This window comes from Trichosurus vulpecula, chromosome 1, assembly GCF_011100635.1.
Source record: "Trichosurus vulpecula isolate mTriVul1 chromosome 1, mTriVul1.pri, whole genome shotgun sequence".
NCBI lineage: Eukaryota > Metazoa > Chordata > Mammalia > Diprotodontia > Phalangeridae > Trichosurus > Trichosurus vulpecula.
In genome coordinates this window covers 7,248,875-7,268,207 of record NC_050573.1, presented here as the reverse complement: position 1 = coordinate 7,268,207, position 19,333 = coordinate 7,248,875, and the positions used below count along the sequence as shown (strand labels likewise).

The window sequence follows — 19,333 nt, the reverse complement described above, 5'->3', positions numbered from 1 at the left end:
TCCCCCACAAACAAGATAAACTAGCACCTTAGGGCAAACATAAAGTGGTAAAAATAAACCAGAGTTGGGGACTCCTGTGACCACCTTAGAAGATCTGAAGAAAAATCTCAGGACCAAAATCCCTGGACCAGGTTTGGTCCTTGTGAAGTGTAAACACCTCCAGGCTAGTTCCTCTTAAACAACAGTGGTGAGCCCTGGGGCTAGCTGGGTCGGGATGTGGCCTCAGCCACAGAACTTTCACCTCCTAGATTGGGTGTGGAGTCGGGCTCTGAGCCAGGGAGGATTAAGGGAACCTCTGCTGATAAGGAACCCCAGACTCAGCTGTGCTGCCAAGATGCCGCCATGGGTGAGAAGTAAATTGGGGTGAGGGGAAAAGAAACCAGCGCGTAACCCCATGAGTGTAGAAGCAGTGGGGCAGGGACCTTCTGGCTGTGGACACTTAGAGGAGGGCAGAGTTCTCTGTTTCTGAGGCACCATCCCCCATACCCCAGGACTAGAGGTGATTACAAAAAATAAACTGCTACAAATTAAAAATAATGAGCAGGCAGAAGAGAAAGAATCCAACCAAAGAAAGTTACTATGAGAATAGAGAAGACTGGGATTCATCTTCAGAGGAGGATACTGAAGCAAAAAAGCCTTTCCTACCCCAAAGAGTAATGTCAAATGGTTACCTGCCCCCCCCCAAAATTCATAGAAGAACTTTAAAAAGACTTTAAAAATCAGATGAGAGAGATTGAGAAAAAATAAAAAAAAATAAGAACAATCCAAGAAAAACAAGATTATGAAAAGAAAGGCAACCGATCACAAAAGGAGATCCAGAATCTTTAAAAAAATTATTTTATTTTATTTTTTAAGATTAATTTATTTTTAGTTTTCAACATTCATTTCCGCAAGATTTTGAGTTACAAATTTTCTCTCCTCTCCCCTCCCCCTACCCCAAGATGGCATGTATTCTGATTGCCCCTTTCCCCAGTCTGCCCACTCTTCTATCACCCCCCCCATCCCCTTTCCCCTTACTCGTAGGGCGAGATAGATTTCTATACCCCATTTCCTCTATATCTTATTTCCCAGTTGCATGTAAATACAGTTTTTAACATTTGTTTTTAGAACTTTGAGTTCCAAATTCTCTCCCTTCTTCCCTCCCCACCCTCCTCCTTGAGAAGGCAAGCAAATCAATATAGGTTATACATGTATCAATTTACAAAACACTTCTATAATCATGTCATGAAAGACTAACTATATTTCTCACCATCCTATCCCGTCCCCCATTTATTCAATTTTCTCCTTTGACCCTGTCCCTTTTCAAAAGTGTTTGCTTCTGACTATCTTCTCCTCCAATCTGTCCTCCTTTCTATCATCCCCCCCCTCTCTTATCCCCTTCCCCCCTACTTTCCTGTAGGGTAAGATACCCAATTGAGTGTGTATATTATTCCCTCCTTAAACCAAATCCAATGAGAGTAAGGTTTACTCATGCCCTTTCCCCTGCCCCCTCTTCTCTTCCATTATAAGAGCTTTTCCTGACTCTTTTATGTGAGATAATTTGCCCCATTCTATCTCTCCCCTTCTCCTCCCAATATATTCCTCTCACCCCCTTAATTTTATTTTTTAGATATCATCACTTCATATTCAACTCACCCTATGCCCTCAGTTCATATATATGTGTATTCCCTTCAACTATCCTAATAATGAAAAAAGTCTCATGAGTTACAAATATCATCTTTCCATGTAGGAATGTAAACAGTTCAACTTTAGTAAGTCCCTTATGATTTCTCATTCCTGTTTACCTTTTCATGCTTCTCTTGATTCTTGTATTTGAAAGTCACATTTTCTATTCACCTCTGATCTTTTCATCAAGAATGCTTGAAAGCCCTCTATTTCACTGAAAGTCCATATTTTGCCCTGGAGTATCATACTCAGTTTTGCTGGGTAGGTGATTTTTGGTTTTAATCCTAGGTCCTTTGATCTCGGGAATATCATATTCCAAGCCCTCCGATTCCTTAATGTAGAAGCTGCTAGATCTTGTGTTATCCTGATTGTGTTTCGACAATCCTTGAGTTGTTTCTTTCTAGCTGCTTGCAATATTTTCTCCTTGACCTGGGAACTCTAGAATTTGGCTGCAATATTCCTGAGATCCAGAATCTTAAGGAAGAAAACAACTCCTTGGAAATCAGAATTGGGCAAGGGGAAGAAATAGACCAAAAAATAAAGAATGAAAAAATAGAAGAGAATGTGAAACATCTTATAAGAAAAGCAACTGATGTAAAGAACAGATCAAGAAGAGAAAACATAAGAATCATCAGACTAGCTGAAGCTACGATCTAAAAAAGAATCTTGTTACAATAATACAAGAAATAATTAAAGAAAATTGTCCTGAAGAATTAGAACAAGAGGGGGAAGTAGAAATAGAAAAAAATTCGCTGATCACCACCTGAAAGAGATTCTATGAGGAAAACCAAAAGGAATATCATAGTTAAATTCTGAAACCCCCAGTTCAAGGATAAAATTTTATGAACAACAAGGGAAAAAACAATTTAAATATGGCTGTGGCACAATTAGAATTACACAAGACCTAGCAGTGGTGACACTAAAAGACCATAGGTCTTGGAACACTATATATTGAAGAGCAAAAGAACCAGCGTTGCAGCTGAAAATAATCATACCCAGCAAAGTTAAGCATAATCCTGAATGAAAAAAATGGGCATTTAATGCATAGTCAGACTTTCAGTGTTTTGTTAAAAAAAAAAAAAGCCAAACCTGAATTTAATAGAAGATTTGACATATAAGATCCAAGAGAAATATGCAGTACATATCAAAAGCCGATTATAAGGGACTCAATAAAGACAGACTGTTTACCTTTTATATGAAGAAATGTAAAATGTATGTCTAAGATTGTCATTAGTAATTGGGTAGTTTGTAAGAAAGACTGGGGTAGACCTGAGTATGATATGATGTCAATTATAACCATTTAGGAACAACTAAAAAGAGTGACTATCTTATACAAATGAGGTGTGAGAGGAAAAACTGACACAGAGGAATTAGATGGGGAAGGAAGGCTGGTAGTTCTGGAATTGTGCTTTTCACCAGGAATGGGTTTAAGAGGGAACAATACATACATATCTAGAAGAGTATAAAGGTCTTCTAGCTTTAGAAAGAAAGAAAAGGCTAAGGGGGTAGGGAGCGGAAGAGGATAAGGGAGGGATTTTTAGAGGGGAGGGGAGGGAATAGGAGAAGGGGGGGTACTAAAAGGTTGTTTAGATTAACAGGAATGGGAGGACAAAGGAGAGATCCTTGAAGGGAGGGTAGGTTAAGTAATAGGAAGGCAAGATACCTGGTAGAAGCAAAGCAGACGAGTCAGGAGGTATGGGAAATAAGAGCTAATAACATAAAATAAAGATCGGGAGTAGAATTTATTAGGGAAAAAAGCAGGGGTAGTAATCATGATCTGAGACAAAGTTTAAGCTAAAATAGATTTAATCATAAGAGAAAAATAGGGAAACTACACTATGTCAGCCATGTTAATCAATACTGTTTTAGACTAGTTAAAATAATTAGACGTATAAAGATGGAATATTGCTCTGGTTTAGGAAATGATGAGTTGGGTGGACTTGGAAAGATATGGAAAGACTCAGACTTATGAAGGAAGATGTTACCCACCTTCAGAGAACCAGAGGATGAATAAGTACAGTACAGGCTTACATAGATATGTATGAATGTATGTATAAGGATATGATTATAGATATGTCTGTGTATGTGTATATATGTATACATATGCATATTACATGTATGTGTGTATATTTACATACACATATATATCTCTGTGCTTAATTGTACATTCTTGGGAGTGGCGGGGGAAGGGGGAAGAAAAGAACAAAGTAAAATGCACAGCAGAGGACAAAAGAAAATTTACAAGGAAGCAAAGAAAAAATGGACAGCTCTCTCCACAATGTGTAGCATTTATTATATAGGCTTTGTTGAAATGAATTTATTGCTGTATATTTTGAATCCTCTCGTACATTCTGCTGTGCACATGGAAATTTTTTTTCTTTTCTTATTTTGTATTTGTTTTAATATTTAAGTTGATAATGTTTCTTTTTCTGTTCTTACTGTGTATTTAAATTTTTTTATTTAAGTTTAAAATAGATTAATAAAAGAAAGTGGGAGTAATTGTTGGGGGATCCTGGAGAAGGGAGAGGGGAACTAAGAGCATGGCGAAGAAGGCTAGGCCTTGTAAGGAGGAGGAGGAAAAGGAACACCTGTTCCTCTGAGATGGGAGAAGAGGATGGACTGAGATATGGAGACCAGCCCTGTGTTTGAGTTGTAATAGCACATGTTGTATATTCACTTATCACTGACTTCTGAGTGGATCATGGAAGTGATTTTTCAATCATGTGTCTTCCTAATTATTTCAGGGCCTGAACCCATGATTTTTATTAGAATAGAGAATTTTTTTAAAAGTTATTATTCATTTTTAACGTTCATTTAAATTTTTTTTTTGCATTCTGAATTCTCTACCTCCTTTCCCCCTTCCAACCTGTTGTGAAGACTTGAAATATGATAGCGGTTATACATGTGAAATCATGGAAAACATTTCCATGTTAGCCATGTTGCAAAAAAACCAAACCCTCCAAAACAAGAAAAATAAAGTGAAAAAATTATGCTTCCATCTTCATACAGACTCCATTAGTTCTTTTTCTGGAGGTGGATAACACCATGAGTTCTTTGGAATTGTCTTGGATCATTGTATTGATCAGAGTAGCCAAGTTATTCACAGTTGATCTTCACACAATAGTGCTGTTACTGTGGTCAGAGTTCTCCTGGTTCTGCTCACCTTACTTTGCATCAGCTTATACAAGTCTTCCCAGCTTTTTCTGAAACCATCCTGCTTGTCATTTCTTAGAGCACATCAATTTCCAGTTCTTTGCCAGCACAAATAGAGCTACTAAGAATATTTTTGTACAAATAGATCCTCTTCCTTTTTCTTTGATCTCTTTGGGATACAGATCTAGCAGTGTTATTGCTGGGTCGAAGGGGATGCACAGTTTTATAGTCCTTTGGGCATAGTTCCAAATTGTTTTCCAGAATGGTTGGACCAGTTCACAGCTCCACCAACAATGCATTACTGTTCCTCGCTTAGGGCCCACAGCCAGGCCATGTCAGAAGCAGGACTGGGATCTATGTCTTTTGGACTCTGAGGCCAAATCTATCTCTTATGCTAAGTTGCCTATACTTAAGAGAATATTGTTATTAAAATTATTTATATTCTTTGATTAGACACTGAGCAATAGGAAGAAGATGCCTACATCTTAAAATAAATTGCAGAGACCCTGTAAGGCAGCTAATATAGGTGTCCCATCGTTAGCTGTGTAACATCAGGGTCTAGAGCAAGAAGCAATTTTCCCAGCCACTTATTGCCTTGGTGATATGGAGCAGGTCACTGAGCCGCGTTAGGCCTTTGGAGGCCACTCTCAGCCCTCAGTCTTGAATGTTCTGACTTTCCATGCCTTGGTATGGCACAAGAATTTGGCCCCCTTTTGAGCCTGGCAGCAGCCTGGCAGCAGCCGAGCTCATCTAGAGCTTTTCTAGCCTCACTCACAACTGGAAGCCTGGCTTTGGGACGGTTTTGAGCTTTTCTCGACCAGTTCAGAGTCCCCCCTGCAGGCCCAGAATCTCACTTGCCTCTCAGAGCTGGCTGGGCACACACCCATGTGCCTCCTGCAGAGAGTGAGTAAGAGGACTGCCACCTGGGCTCAGGAGACCTTAGAGCTGACCTGGTAATAAAAGCTCATTTTGGTGTAGTGCTTTATGGCTTACAAAGCAGTTTCCTCTGTTGTGAATTTGATCTCTATGATAACCCTGAGAAGTCAGTAGCCTGGGTAAGGAAAGGAAGGGAAGCAGCATTCATAGGACACCTACTGTGTGCCTGGCGCTATGCTAAGGGCTTGTCTTCGCTTGGTAGGAGATCAGGGCTTGGGGAATATGTAACAAGTGGGTATTTTTTTGGCACAGATTGCTTTAGCTCCAGGAAGGCATGGTGAGCGAGACCGAGGAGGCTGGTGAGTAGGAGGGGAAAAGGAAGAAGGAAAGATTAGATTAAGGGAGAGCAGATTTTCTAAACTTCAGAGGAAAGCTAGTTTCCCATGGACTCTAAGGGGCAGCTGGTAGCTAGGCCTCGGGAAGAGATAGAGAAGACTTGCTGCCTACATCTGTCTTTGCTGCCCAGACCCCATGAGCCAGATCCTAGGCTTCTGCTGCAGAACTGGCACATGGCAGTCTTGACCCACGCTGGCAGTGAGTTTTTGAAATTAATTTCTTTCTGTTATCAAGTATTTTTTTTTAACATCCTTCTACAAAAACCCCACACTGCTGTAACAAATGTTAGTGATTTTTGATCCTAGATAACTGGGCCTCGCCCTTGTTATCTCTGCTGCTGGAGGCAAGGCTGAGGCTGGTGGAGCTTGAGCTTGGGTGGTTCTGAACTCAGTGGGCTGAGCTCTCGCCGTCAGGAGCAGGGCCCATCAGGCTGTCCAAGGACAGGAAACCTGGCCTAGAATGGATGGCATGGTGCCCTTGGAATAGCTCCTGAGCTTCCAGCCTGGGTGAGAAAGGGGATGGGAATAGGTATAGGGAAAATACGACAGAATTGGAGAAGGGTGAACCAGTGTCCTGGTTTTCAAACAAGGAAAGAGAATGGTGTTGGCATGTTTTAGGCCAGTGAACTTGACTTCAGTTCCTTGTGAAATTCTAAAATGTATTTTTAAGGGGACTGTCATGTCAACCTGTTCGAACCCCCCAATGCATATTCTTTCTCTTTCTTCCTCCCTCCTCCCTCTCCCCTCTCTCTTCTCTCTCCCTGCTTACCTCCCTCTCCTCTGTCTCTCTCTCTCTCTCCATCTCCATCTCCCCCCCCCCACCCCAATCACGTCTACACTCTCCTCTGGCATTTAAAACTTTTTACAGTTTCTATCCTTCTTCCCTTTCTAGCCTTTTGACCCCTGACTCTCACACACTCTCTGGTTCTGCCCTCCTACCTGGTGAGTGCTGCCCCTCCAGTCTGATACTCCTGCCTCTATGGCTTCCTGCTGGCTGTCCCCCATGCTTGGGGTGCATCATCTTGCTTACTTCCATCTCTGAGAATTTCTGGTTCACATCAAGACTCCACTTAGCCACCACCTTAGGCAGGCAGCCTTTCCTGTTCTCTCCAGCTGGTTAGGCTTTCCTTTCCATCTAGCCTTCATATTTTTTATGTGGATCTTTTTATTTAAATTAATTTATTTTTAGTTTTCAACATTCCCTTCTGTAAGATTTTGAGTTTTAATTTTCTCCCCCTCCCTCTCCTCCCCCCTCCCCAAGACAGCATGCAATCTGATATAGGCTCTACATATACATTCCTGTTAAACAGTTTCACATTAGTCATGTGGTAAAGAAGAGTTAGAACCAATAGGAGGAACCACAAGAAAGAAGAAACAAAACAGAAAAAAATGAGAGCAAATCGTCTGCTTCGGTCTGCACTCAAACTCTATAATTCTGTCCCTGGATGTGCTTGGCATTTTCCATCGTGAGTCTTTTGGAGTTGTCTTGGATCCTTGTGTTGCTGAGAAGAGCCAAGTCTATCAAAGTTGGTCATCGAACAGTGTGGCTGTTACTGCGTATAGTGTTCTCCTGATTCTGTTCACTTGACCCAGCATCAGTTCATATAAGTCTTTCCAGGTTTTTCTGAAGTCTGCCTGCTCCTCATTTCTTATAGCACAATAGTATTCCATTACATTCATATACCACAACTTGTTCAGCCATTCCCTAGCTGATGGGCATCCCCTCAATTTCCAATTCTTGGCCATCACAGAAAGAGCTGCTATAAATATTTTTGTGTATGTGGGTCCTTTTTCCTTTTTCATGATCTCTTTGGGATACAGACCTAGAAGTGGTATTTCTGGGTCAAAGGGGATGCACAGTTTTATAGCCCTTTGGGCATAGTTCCAAATTGTTCTCCAGAATGATTGGATCTGCTCACAGCTCCACCAACAATGCATTAGTTCCACTTTTCCCACATCTTCTCCAACATTTATCATTTTCCTGTTTTGTCATGTTAGCCAGTCTGGTAGGTGTGATGTTGTGTTGGTAAGCAAAATGGCCTTTGTTTTCTTTGAGTAACTCAGTGTATTTCGTTGAGCCTTACTAGGTGCTAAGCCCCAGGCCCAAAGCCCTATTAGGTGTGGAACCTATGTGGGTGTGGATTGGTGACTGGGGTGGGGCCCAAGCTGGGGCTGGCTAAGGGGAGGTTCTAACTCCAGAGCCATGCCCTATTAGGTGTTAACCTAACCTATGTGGATGTGAACCTCCCAGGGTCCTAAGGGGAGGGGCCAACTCAAGAACCAATCACCAGAGATTCAGATGACGCTTGGTGACGTCAAAAACTCTATAAGAGGAGAGAAGACAGCTTGAAGATTGATTTTTTGTTGGAGCCAGAGACAGCTGCAGCTGAACCAGGAGCTGCCATAGCAGAGCCGACCCTGAGCAAGGACTTGAGGCCAGTGGGTAATCTTCTTACCGGAGAGGGGAAGCATGAATATGATTTGGTTTAATGCCATCATGTTTTTCTGTGGCCTCCTGGTTACTCTTGCGAGGCGGACTTATTGGGCCTGGAAGCTTTTGATCAAAATATCAAAATGGGGATGCTGGTTCATGGGTCTATTACTTTGGAGCTTGAATAAATGCTTTAATTCTTCTGCCTTCTACTTAGAGAATTCCTTATATCCTGGGGTTCTGAACCGTTCAGACATATATATGATTCTCTTTGAAATCATAAATTCTGCCTTCATAATACAGATGTGGTACCTAAGAGCTGTTTTAATTTGCATTTCTCTAATCAATAGTGATTTTGAGCATTTTTTTATATGACTATAGATATTTTTAATTTCTTCCTCTGAAAACTGCCTGTTGATATCCTTTGACCATCTATCAGTTGGGGAATGACTTATATTCTTATAGATTTGACTCATTTCTCTCTATATTTTAGTAATGAGGCCTTCATCAGAGACACTGGCTGTAAAAAATGTTTCCCAGCCTTCTAATTTTGGTTGCATTGGCTTTGTGAAAAAAAACTTCTCAATTTAATGTAATCAAAATTATCCATTTTGCATTTTGTAATGTTCTCTTTCTCCTGTCTAGTCATAAATTCTTTCTTTCTCCAGAAATCTGATGTGTAAACTACTCCTTGCTCTCCTAGTTTGCTCATAACACCAGCCTTTATGTCTAAATCTTTATCTTAGTGTACGGTGTAAGATGCCAGTCCGTGCCTCATTTCCGCCACACTGTTCTCTAGTTTTCCCGGCAGTTTTTGTTAAATAGTGAGTTCTTATCCCAGAAGCTGGGGTATTTGGGTTTATCAGACAGTAGCATAGTCATTGAATGGGAATCTTTTCCCTTGGATTTTGTCTCTCCCATTAGAATGTCTGCTTGAGGGCAGAGGGTTTTTTTTGTTGTTGTTGGTTTTTGTTTGTTTTCCCAGGGCTTATCCTATTGTAAAAGCTTCATAAATGCTTGTTGATTGATTTATTTGTGAAAATTAGAAAAGCAGCCGATAATCTTCTTGAGACAATCTCTTTATTTTATTTTTAGATGCTAGACTTTCTTTCCTGCCCTATGGAATAAGATGGGGTATGGGAGGGGTTACTGAAAGCCAAGGGCTATGGGGAGCCCTGGATGAGGGCCGTTCCCAAGTGGAGGGGGCTGCCTCACCTAGAGATGCTCCGACCCACGTGGCCTGAATGCCCTTTTCAGGAGGGGATCGGATTGGGTGGCCTCTGCTCTGGCGCTTATCCCTTCTGTTCTGTGCCCTCCTAGCTGGCTGGTGCCACCTTGCTTGGGATGGCAGAAGACCAGGAGCCCTCTCAGCTGGGCCAGGTGGCCCCTGAGCCCATGGCTCAGCACTGCAACAGCAACACATACCGGAGCGCCCAGCATTCCCAGGCCCTACTTAGTGGGCTTCTGGCTCTTCGAGACAGCGGGATTCTCTTTGATGTCGTCTTGGTGGTGGAAGGCAAGCAAATAGAAGCCCATCGCATCCTCCTGGCTGCGTCCTGCGACTACTTCCGGTGAGTTTGATGCAACTTCGTTTTTCTTTCTTTTTCTTTTATGCTTCAATGGCCACACTTTGGGCTGAGTGCATGAGGAGGGGGCGGTGCATCTAGTGCAGCCTCTCCTCGATGCAGGAGTCCATGTAGCTCACTCTTGCTCTGCCTCTCAGTAACTTGCACCCATCCCAGGGGTGCCAGGGGCCTTTATGAGGCCTCCCCGCCTTACAAGGGATTGTGACTTCTATTGAATACCAGCAGTGGCTGGTAGCTCACTATTTACCTCACAGGGAGCACTCCTCACTCCCCCTGTCTGTTTCAACAATCCAGCTAGCAGCTGCTATGGAGGTGTAAAACCAACAACAACCAGCTCACAGAACGCTGCAAGCCCAGGTTCTTTTGATCTGCTTTACTAAGGAAAGCAGTGTTAAGGGGTTAACAATCTTACTTTAATCCAGCATACAAATATCATTCACTTAGTTCAGGGGAAAAAGCCAGCACCCTGAACTTCAGAGCAAATCCAAACAAATTACAAACATCAACAGACAGACCTTGTCTGATTCAAATCCCAATTCATAGTTACCAGAGTTTAACCAAGTCCAAACATCCGGGCAAGCTGGAGGGCTCTTAGCTACAGTTGCCCAGAGTCTCCACATTAGCGGGCCACCAAGAGTGAGAGCCCTAAGCAAATAGCTCTGTCTTCCCTTTTTATGCACTCTTTAGCCATCATTAAACATCATCTGAGCCACCAGAACTTAAGCTCTTACTATTGGCTCTGGAGTTAGCACCTCCCCCTAGGACCTCGAGGGCTTCATGCCCACACCCACTTAGCACCTAATAGCTAGGGGTTTGGGGCCTACTTGGGAGTGAAGATATAATCAGACCTCCTTTCATTGGGCCCATGGGGAGCCCCACCTTAGTTACCAATTCACACCCACATAGGCTTAGCACCTAATAGATAGGGGTTTGGGCCTGGGGCTTAGCACCTAGTAAGACTCAATCAAAGACACTGAATTAATCATTTTAAAAAAGTAAGAAAGTCCCTACTTAATTGATATTACACTGTTATATTGATTCTTCTTGAAGTCTGCCCAGTCCACATGATGGTGGTTGTGGTATACTGACTCCCAGGGGATTCTCTCTCCTTTCTCAAGGAACTTGGCTCTAGTCCTACCATCTTCCTTTCCTCTACAACCGCCGTTGTACTGGGAGACCTGATGGTTCACATAGATGCACTCTGGAGCTCCTGAACCTCCCAGTTCCTTGTCGTCCCTAATGCTTGTGATCTGCTTTGACTTTGCCCCCATCGAGACTTCTCATCCCTCTGTCCCTCTGTGTTCTCTTAGCCTTGCTCTGACTTCACTTTCCTGTCTCTTCAGTCTCAATCCTTTTGTTGGCCATTTCCCTTCCATTTTGTCCTGTGCTCTCCAGCCCCTTGCTTCTTGGCTTCGTTGCTCCATTCCTCTGCCTTAGTCTTCCTCTGCTCTTATTCAGGAGCTGGAGGAATTCTTACCCTGATGCTGACTGGGCCCTCACTGCAGCAAGGCAGTCCTTCTATTCCTTCCTGATTGATTCCCTACCACACTCCCCCCAGACACGATTCTAAACTTTCTCTTCCTTACAGAGTCCTGCATCTTTCCCCTCAGTCGAAGACCTTGACTCCTTACTGAGACAATTGAGTCCATGTGCTATTAGCTCCCTCTTCTCCCGATGCCTTTATCTCAAAATTGCGTCTTTTTTTAAAGCACTTTAAAATTTTTTTAGTTCCAAATTCCCTTCTCTTTCTCCCTCCCTCACACAATGAAAAAGCAAAAAAAAAACAACAAAAAACCAAACCAAAAACCAAACCCCCAACTCAACAAAACCAAAAACCCATTAAAAATTGCATAATCTGCTAAGCATGTTTCTACATTAGCCCCATCCTCAAAAAAAGGCAAGAAAAAGAAAGAAAGCAAGCAAGCAGGCAAGCTTCCCTCTGCCCCTTGAGGCTGCCAGCTCTTTCTCTGGAGAAGGGAAGCCTCTTTCATCATGGGTTCTTTGGAATTGGGATGGGCCATTGTGTGGAGCAGAGTTCCCAAATCTTTCATATTCATCATTTTTACAGTATTGTTTTTACTTCTCCTGGCTCTGCTCACTTCCTTCTGGATCAGTTCATACAAACCTTCCCAGGGTTTTCTGAAACCATCCTGCTCGTCATTTCTTCCAGCACAACAGCATTCCGTCTTGTTCAGCTGTTCCCCAGTCGATGGGCATCCATCCCCCCAGCTTCCAGTTCATTGCCAGCACAAAAAGAGCTGCTAGAAATATTTGTCCATGTGCTTGCGTTTGCTCTTTCTTGATCTCTTTGGGTGTGGACCTAGTAACAGTGTGGCTGGGGTGAAGGCTCTGATGGCCTTGTGCACAATGTTCTAATTGGCTTTCTGGAATGGTTCTTCACAGTGCATTAATGGGCCTGTTTTCTCACATCTCCTCCAGCATTTGTCTCTTTCCTTTTCTGTCATCTTTGCCGTTTTGGTGGGCGGGAGGCAGTGTTTCAGTGTGATTTTAATTTACATTTCTCTAATTATTAGTGAGGCAGCTAGGGGGTAGTGTAGGGCTCGAGTGCTGGGTCTGGAGGCAGGAAGACTCATCTTCCGGTGTTCAGATCTGGCCTCAGACACTTAGCAGCTGTGTGACCCTGGGCAAGTCACTTCATTTGCCTCAGTTTCCTCATCTGTCACATGAGCTGGAGAAGGAAATGGCAAACCACTCCAGTGTCTCTGCCAAGAAAACCCCAAATGGGGTCGTGAAGAGTCGAGTCGGGCACGACTGAGATGACTGAACTACAAAATTATTAGTGATGTAGAACATGTTTCCTTATGACAGTTGATGGCTTTGTTTTCTTTTTCTGAAAACTGCCTGTTCATATCCTTTGAACTCTCTCGGAACTTCTTGACATCATCACCCCTGCTCTCTTCTCTCTTTCCCTTCTTGCCAGGGCCAGTGCTTTTACGTGCCCACCTGATCCCCTTTCCTGCACTTTCTCTGGCAAGTGGATTCCTCAGTCCCGCCTTCTCTCTCTTGTCTCTGTCTCTTTCTTTCATCTCCACTGTTCTTTCCTTGCTGCATTCAAACACACCCCAGTGTGCTCTGTCCTTAATAACCCTGGCCTCGACCTTACTGGCCGGCCCATATCCCTCTTCCCATTTGGCCGCACCCCTCGGCCAAGCTGTTTCTGCTGGGCGCCTGCACTCCCTCCCCTCTTGCTCCTGCGCCCTTTCAGTCTGGCTCCTAACCCCACACTCTTCCGAAGCTGCTCTCTGAGAGTCGTTGGTTATCTCTCTTAGCTGAGGGTTTGACCTACCTGCTGCCTCTGTCCCTGTTGACCCCCTCTCCCCTGGACAGCTTCGGCCTTCTGGGGTTTTGGGACGTTGCCCTTGTCTGACCACCCTTCCCAGGCTCACCATCTGGATCACGCTCCCTAGTGTGAGCAGGACCCGAGGTTTTGTCCTAGGCCCTCTTCTTTCCACGCCCTCTCTTTGGGGTAGCTCCCGTGGGTTTAACGATCAGATTGACGTATCCTGCCCCCCCCCCCCACCCCGTATCCACCCTGAGCTGCTTCTTACAGCACCAGTTGCCTACTAGACATTTCAAATGGGATAGATATCCCATGGGCGTCCTAAACTCTCCATGGCCAGAAGTGAACTTGGTTTCTTCCCCCTCAAACCTGCCCCTCTTCCAGACTGTGCTATACCTCTGAAAGTCATTGATCTTCATGACAACCCTTACTCCCCTTCTGCAGATGAAGAAACAGCCTGACAGAAATTGAGTGACTCTCCCAAGGTTATCCAGCTAGTAGCACTCTATCCACGGCGGCATCTAGGTGCAGGGGTGTGTAGGGTGTTGAGGGAGGACCAGTGCCTCCAGTGGGAGAGCTGCTCATCCAGCTTTGTTTCCATCTCTCACCCAACTCTGGCCTGTGGCTCCAGGAAGCCACACCCTGGTAAACCATCTTGGCAGACAGGTTAAACTAGGTTAAGGGTAACCGACAGATCTCCAGCCCATTGGTGAGCTAGGGGGGTGTCTGCCCTAAGCATGTGAAGTCTCCCCGAGGCAGAATGGGCGGATGAGAACAGTTTGTTCCAGTGGTCATGAAGGCAGCTGAAGCAGGCACTGTGGGAGCTTAGAGCTTGGTCAGCTAGTGGAGACTGTCACCCCCTACATCCCGAGCCATCGTCCTGATGTCTATCTTGCCATTGGACTTGGTGACTCTGGAGAAGAGAGTGCAGGTCTGCCTCATTTCCGTCTAGTTCATGGGCGAGCCAGGATGTCACTCCATGATGCCATCGCTAGATCTCCCAGGTTCATGACCCTGGCATTCTCCTGGACTCTCCCATGTCCTGTCGGTTGCCAAATCTTTCTATTTCTGCTCTGACAGTATCTCCCATCTGACCGCCTTGGTTCAGGTCCTCACCACATCTCCTCCCGCTTGGTTTTTCTGCCTCAAGTGTCTCCCTGCTGTAGAACATTGTCCATACTGCTGCCGGAGTGACTTTCGTTAGACACAGAGCCGAGCAGTTGACTCTCCTCGTTGGTGGCTTCTTATCACCACTAGAAGATTTAAGTCCCCTGGTCAGCTTTCAGAGACTTTCCTAACCTGGCCTCAGCCCCCTCCTAAGACCTGTGGTCCAGCCATGCTGGCCTCTCTCTGTTTCTCTCACACGATACTCCATCCACCTGCTCAGTCTGTGCCCTCTGGGCCTGCGCTGCCTTCCCTTAACTTCTAGGTTTGTATCTGTGTTTCCTCTCTACGTGTGTTTTTATCTGAACTTGCACCTTCCAGTAGAAAGTAAACTTCTTTGGATAGTGATCATTCCTTCCTCTGTACTTCGTACACGTATGTCTAGCACCTTGTACCGTGTGCCCGGCACACTTGGCTGCCTGTCACGAGTCGGACAGCTCTGTTTGCTAGAACTTGAATCCTACTGTGGAGCCTAAATGAGCCTCTCCTCTGTGGAGCAACTCAGCAAGCTGCCGTTCCTTCCGTTGTGTGGCAGCCCTTCAGTGAAGATGGAGCTGAGTCAGTCAACAAGCATTTATCAGTAGCTTCCTCTGTGCCACAATACAAAGAAGAACACACGCACGGCCTCTGGCCTCAGGGAGCTCACATCCCCATGGGGGAGACAGCCCACCAACAAACAGCTCTGTGTCGCCACAGTTGCTGCAGCCCGAATGGCGGGCAGTCTCAGGCGAGGTGCCAGCAGGTGGTGAGGGGTTGAGGCCGAGACTGCTGGAGGGAGGCAGGATTGGAGATGAGTCTTGAAGAGCTGGGAGGCAGAGCGGAGGGAGGTGCCATGGAGACAGGAGAATGGAGGGGCCCTGGTTGTAGAGCACCGACCAAATTCTTTATTTTGGACCCTGGAGGTGATAGGGAGCCACGGGAATGCTTGAGGAGAAGCAGGATGTGGTCAGACCTGGGCTTCAGGAGAATCCCTTTGGGGAGAGACCCCTACCCTCACCCCAGGCTCTAGCAACAGTCCAGGTGTGAAGGCTGAGAGCTGGCACCAGGGAAGTGGCAGCCACCAGGGGAGAGAAAGGGATGTGTTGGAGAGATGCTGCTGAGGTAAACTGGATGGGCCTTAGCACCTGGGGGTATAGGGGTGAGAGAGGGAGGAGCTGAGGAGGCTGGGGTGCCCTCTCCAGTCACAGGGAAGGTTCAAGGGAGGGGCTTTGGCCTTTGGGATATGGTATGGTATGGTATGCCAGCTGGAGGGCCGATTCTGGGAGCCTGGAGTCATCTGCATGGAGTGGAGGGAGCTGAAGAGCTTCCTTTTAATGCTCCTTTTCCAGCTGAAAGCCCGGATTTCCTTCTGCAACATGTGTCTTGTTCATTGTACAGCCTTTTGCCTCCTCCCTCCCTTCCTTCTGTGGCCGTGCTTCCAAGCCACTTTCACAGAGTGGGAGTGCTGCTGGATTCCACAGTGCCCCTGAGTTCTGGAGTGCCACCAGGTTGCGGAGCACTGTCGGGTTCTGGAGTGCCGCTGGATTCTAGAGCACACTGGGTTCTGGAGCATGCCCCTGGTTCTAGAGCACCCCTGGGTTCTGGAGTGCCGTTGGATTCTGGAGTACTGCTGGGCTCTGGCAGTTCAGGGACTCAACTCCACTGGGAAAGACAGTCTTTTCTGGAGTGCCCAGCCCTGGCTGGGGATCTTCCACAGAGTATGTGCTAAATCCGTGTTTGTTGCATTAGTTAGAATTAAATGAGAATTCCAGACAAGCAGTTTGTAACCCTAAATTGTCACACCCTTGTGAGCCGCTTTTATTGTTATTAATAACTTTGTGTTACTCAGTCGTCAGCATCATGATCTTTTGCTGTTGGTCAAAAGCTGGAGAATCTGTTTGGTTCTGGAGAGTGAATCCACTAAGCATTTGTGCTTTACCAGCAGAATCTAATTGAACAAACAGTTTTTGAAAAATAAACCTTTGATAACTGGTTTTTACAGCCCTCTCCCCGCCCCCATTTCCCGGCGCTCATGCTCTTCTCTCCTCCTCAGCCCAGAGAGCTCTCTTAGAACAAAGAATAAAAAAGGAAGCAAGACAAAGTAACCCACCCAAGACTACACATGCACCTGGCGAGCACCTGCTGCTTGTTAGCACTGTTGGAGGTACTAGTGAGTCGCAGGAGCTCCCACTCTCGAGGGGCCCAGCCTCAAACAAACACTGTCGACCTGACTTGGTGATTTGAAGACAGGGGATCAGGCAAAGCTTCCTGGAGGAGGCGGTGCCTGGGCTGAGCCTTGAAAGAAGCCAGTGACTGTAAGAGCCGCAGGGGAGCGAGGGAATGCATTCTGGGCCTGGAGGAGAGCCTGGGCTGAGGTGTGCAGATGGAGATAGGACAGCAGTTGTGGTGGTGGCTCAGCGGGACTGCCCACGGTGCAGAGGGGGGCTGTGAGACAGGTGTCTGGAAAGGTGGACGGCCTGTTTGTCCTGAGGGTGCTGGGGAGCTCCTCAGGGCTATTGACTAGAGCAGTGACACCTTCAGAAGACTTGGTGGCTGTCTGCTCCCTTGGTATTAGTGGTGTTCCCGTACACACGACAGCCTTGGGAGGGATCCTAGTGAGAGAGAGGTTCAGTGAGGTGGCTGTTATGCTTTACCTGACCTCCTGGATGGGAACATTCAGGCATTGCTGGTAGTAGACTCTCCTCTCTGGGGCCTTCCCCCTCCATGGTTCTCTCTGCCCTGCCTCCCTCTCCAGAGCTCGAGTCAGCCCGGGCCCCCTGCCCTCAATGAGAGCCAGGTTCCTTCTGTCCGCCGGTGGTGCCCTGACTTCTTTGCAAGTGAGTGAGAGGCCTGTGAGGGAAGGCTCTGGAGGGGAGGCCTGCCAGGAGCCAGGGCAGATCTGGGGGGTCCTGGAGGGCATGAACCAGAAGGGGTCTGGAACAGAGGGTGAGCGGACCTAGCCTTGGGAAGGAGCCTCAGAAGTCAGTGGATCTGCATACCCTCCAGGTCCACCCCATTTTACAGCAGAGGAAAGCGAGTGACTTAACCAGGGTGATACAGTAGCAAGGGACAGTGGCAAGACTTGAATTCTGCTCTGTTCAACCCCCATCCTCTGGCTCTTCACTGCTGGTAGTGCCTTCCTGTCTCAGCCTGCCACCTGGGTCAGAAAGCCCAGAGTTCGAATCCATACTCAGATACTCACCAGCTTTGTGACCCTGAGCACTTCGCTTACTTTGTTTCCCTCAGTGTCCTCCACTGTAACATGAGTGTAGTAATAGCACTTCCCTCGCAAAGTTGTTGTGAGGGTCAAATGAGATCATATTTGTAAAGCGCTCGGCCCAGGGCCTGGTGCCTGCTACATAGGAAGCGTTATGTAAACGCTCGGCCCCTTCCCCTTTCCTCTCCTTTCCTGTCAGGGATCTGTGGGGCCATGGGGGTGGGTATAGAAGGTGCTGGCCGGATACAAAGAGAATGACGGCTGAAGGGAAGCCGCTGGGACCCAGGGCCAAAGCCCAGGCGGAGGAGGCTGAGGCTGCTGAGGGGCTGGGATGCTAGGCTTGGCACCGAGCTTTTGGATGGCTTAGAGACTCTTTGGAATTGAACCTGTATCTCTTTATGACTGAATTCTCACCTGGCCTTTTAGTTCATCACTAGCCAGAGAGGGGAGAAGTCATTTAGGCCATAAATGTCTGGACTGGTAAAGTATGGAGTGGTTCATAGATTCTCCTACTTGGCTATGTATGGCTTGTTGCCAGCCATGGTCCTCGCTACATGGAGGTCACCCACGGATCTGCCAGTAGAGATGCTACTGGAGCAGGTTCTCCCAAGATGGTGACAGCATGTGGCTCTGCCATTCGTGGCCTGCCTGGCTCAGGGGAGGGCAGCTTAGTGCCAGATGGCTGGCCCCAAAGGTGGTACCTTTGGGTGGATGCTTGTGTGGCTTCCTTTGGGTGACATTCTGTCGAGTCTAGCCCACCCAAAGTCCGTCCTTTCCCATTTGACCTTGGTGGTGCCTTTAGGTCATTTGGTGTCTGGGCATCTTTTCAGCCAGCCTTTTGTCCTCTTCTCGCCTGGGTCCTCAGGTTCAGAGTGAATGGCCTTAACCTCTTCCTTTGTGTCTTCATTTTTCAGAGGCATGTTTGCAGGAGGACTGCGGGAAATGGAGCAGGAAGAGGTCCTGATCCATGGCGTTTCCTATAATGCCATGTGCCAGATTCTGAATTTCATTTACACTTCGGAGCTGGAACTTAGTCTGCACAATGTCCAGGAGACCCTGGTGGCGGCCTGCCAGCTTCAGGTGAGAGCCTGGGCTGGGAGCAGAGGCAAGCCCTGTGCCATAGCAGGGCACCACGGGTGGCCAGGAGAGCTGGCATCGCCAAGGAGGGAAATGAACTGAAGAGACAGAAGGCCTGAGGCCTTCGTGCTTCACCAGCGGCTTGGATGGCAGGATTTTCCCTTGGCTGTGGTTCCTAACACCCCACTTTTTGCCCTGCTTTCACCCTGAGCCCTTTCTTCACTGCACTCTCTGCCTTCGCCATCAGCTACGCACAGGCTTCCCGTTATCTCTGCTTGGCGCCTCTAGAGGATCTCTTCAGCTGCCTCCTGCCACCCCTTCTCCTTCACTACCAGGGTGTCTTTTCTCCCTGTAGCTCTTTGTGGTCTGCCTTCTGTCCTCTCTGCTGAGATGGTCTGCTGGCTCGTCCTTGGGGACCACGTGCTTGTCTCTTTTCTGTCGTCAGGCACTTTTTGATACCATGGCCCAACTCCTGGGAAACTTTCCCTC

At 46.5% G+C, this 19,333-nt stretch overlaps 1 protein-coding gene across 1 annotated transcript in view; it reads left to right on the top strand.

Moving 5' to 3' along the window:
* Window positions 1-19,333, top strand: part of KLHL22 (kelch like family member 22) — a 42,743-nt gene that overhangs the window by 6,818 nt on the left and 16,592 nt on the right. Inside the window, exons 2-3 of the mRNA XM_036742857.1 lie at window positions 9,841-10,091; window positions 18,682-18,847. Coding sequence (XP_036598752.1) covers window positions 9,865-10,091; window positions 18,682-18,847 — 393 coding nt within the window. The 5' untranslated portion in view covers window positions 9,841-9,864. The remainder of the gene's footprint in view (window positions 1-9,840; window positions 10,092-18,681; window positions 18,848-19,333) is intronic.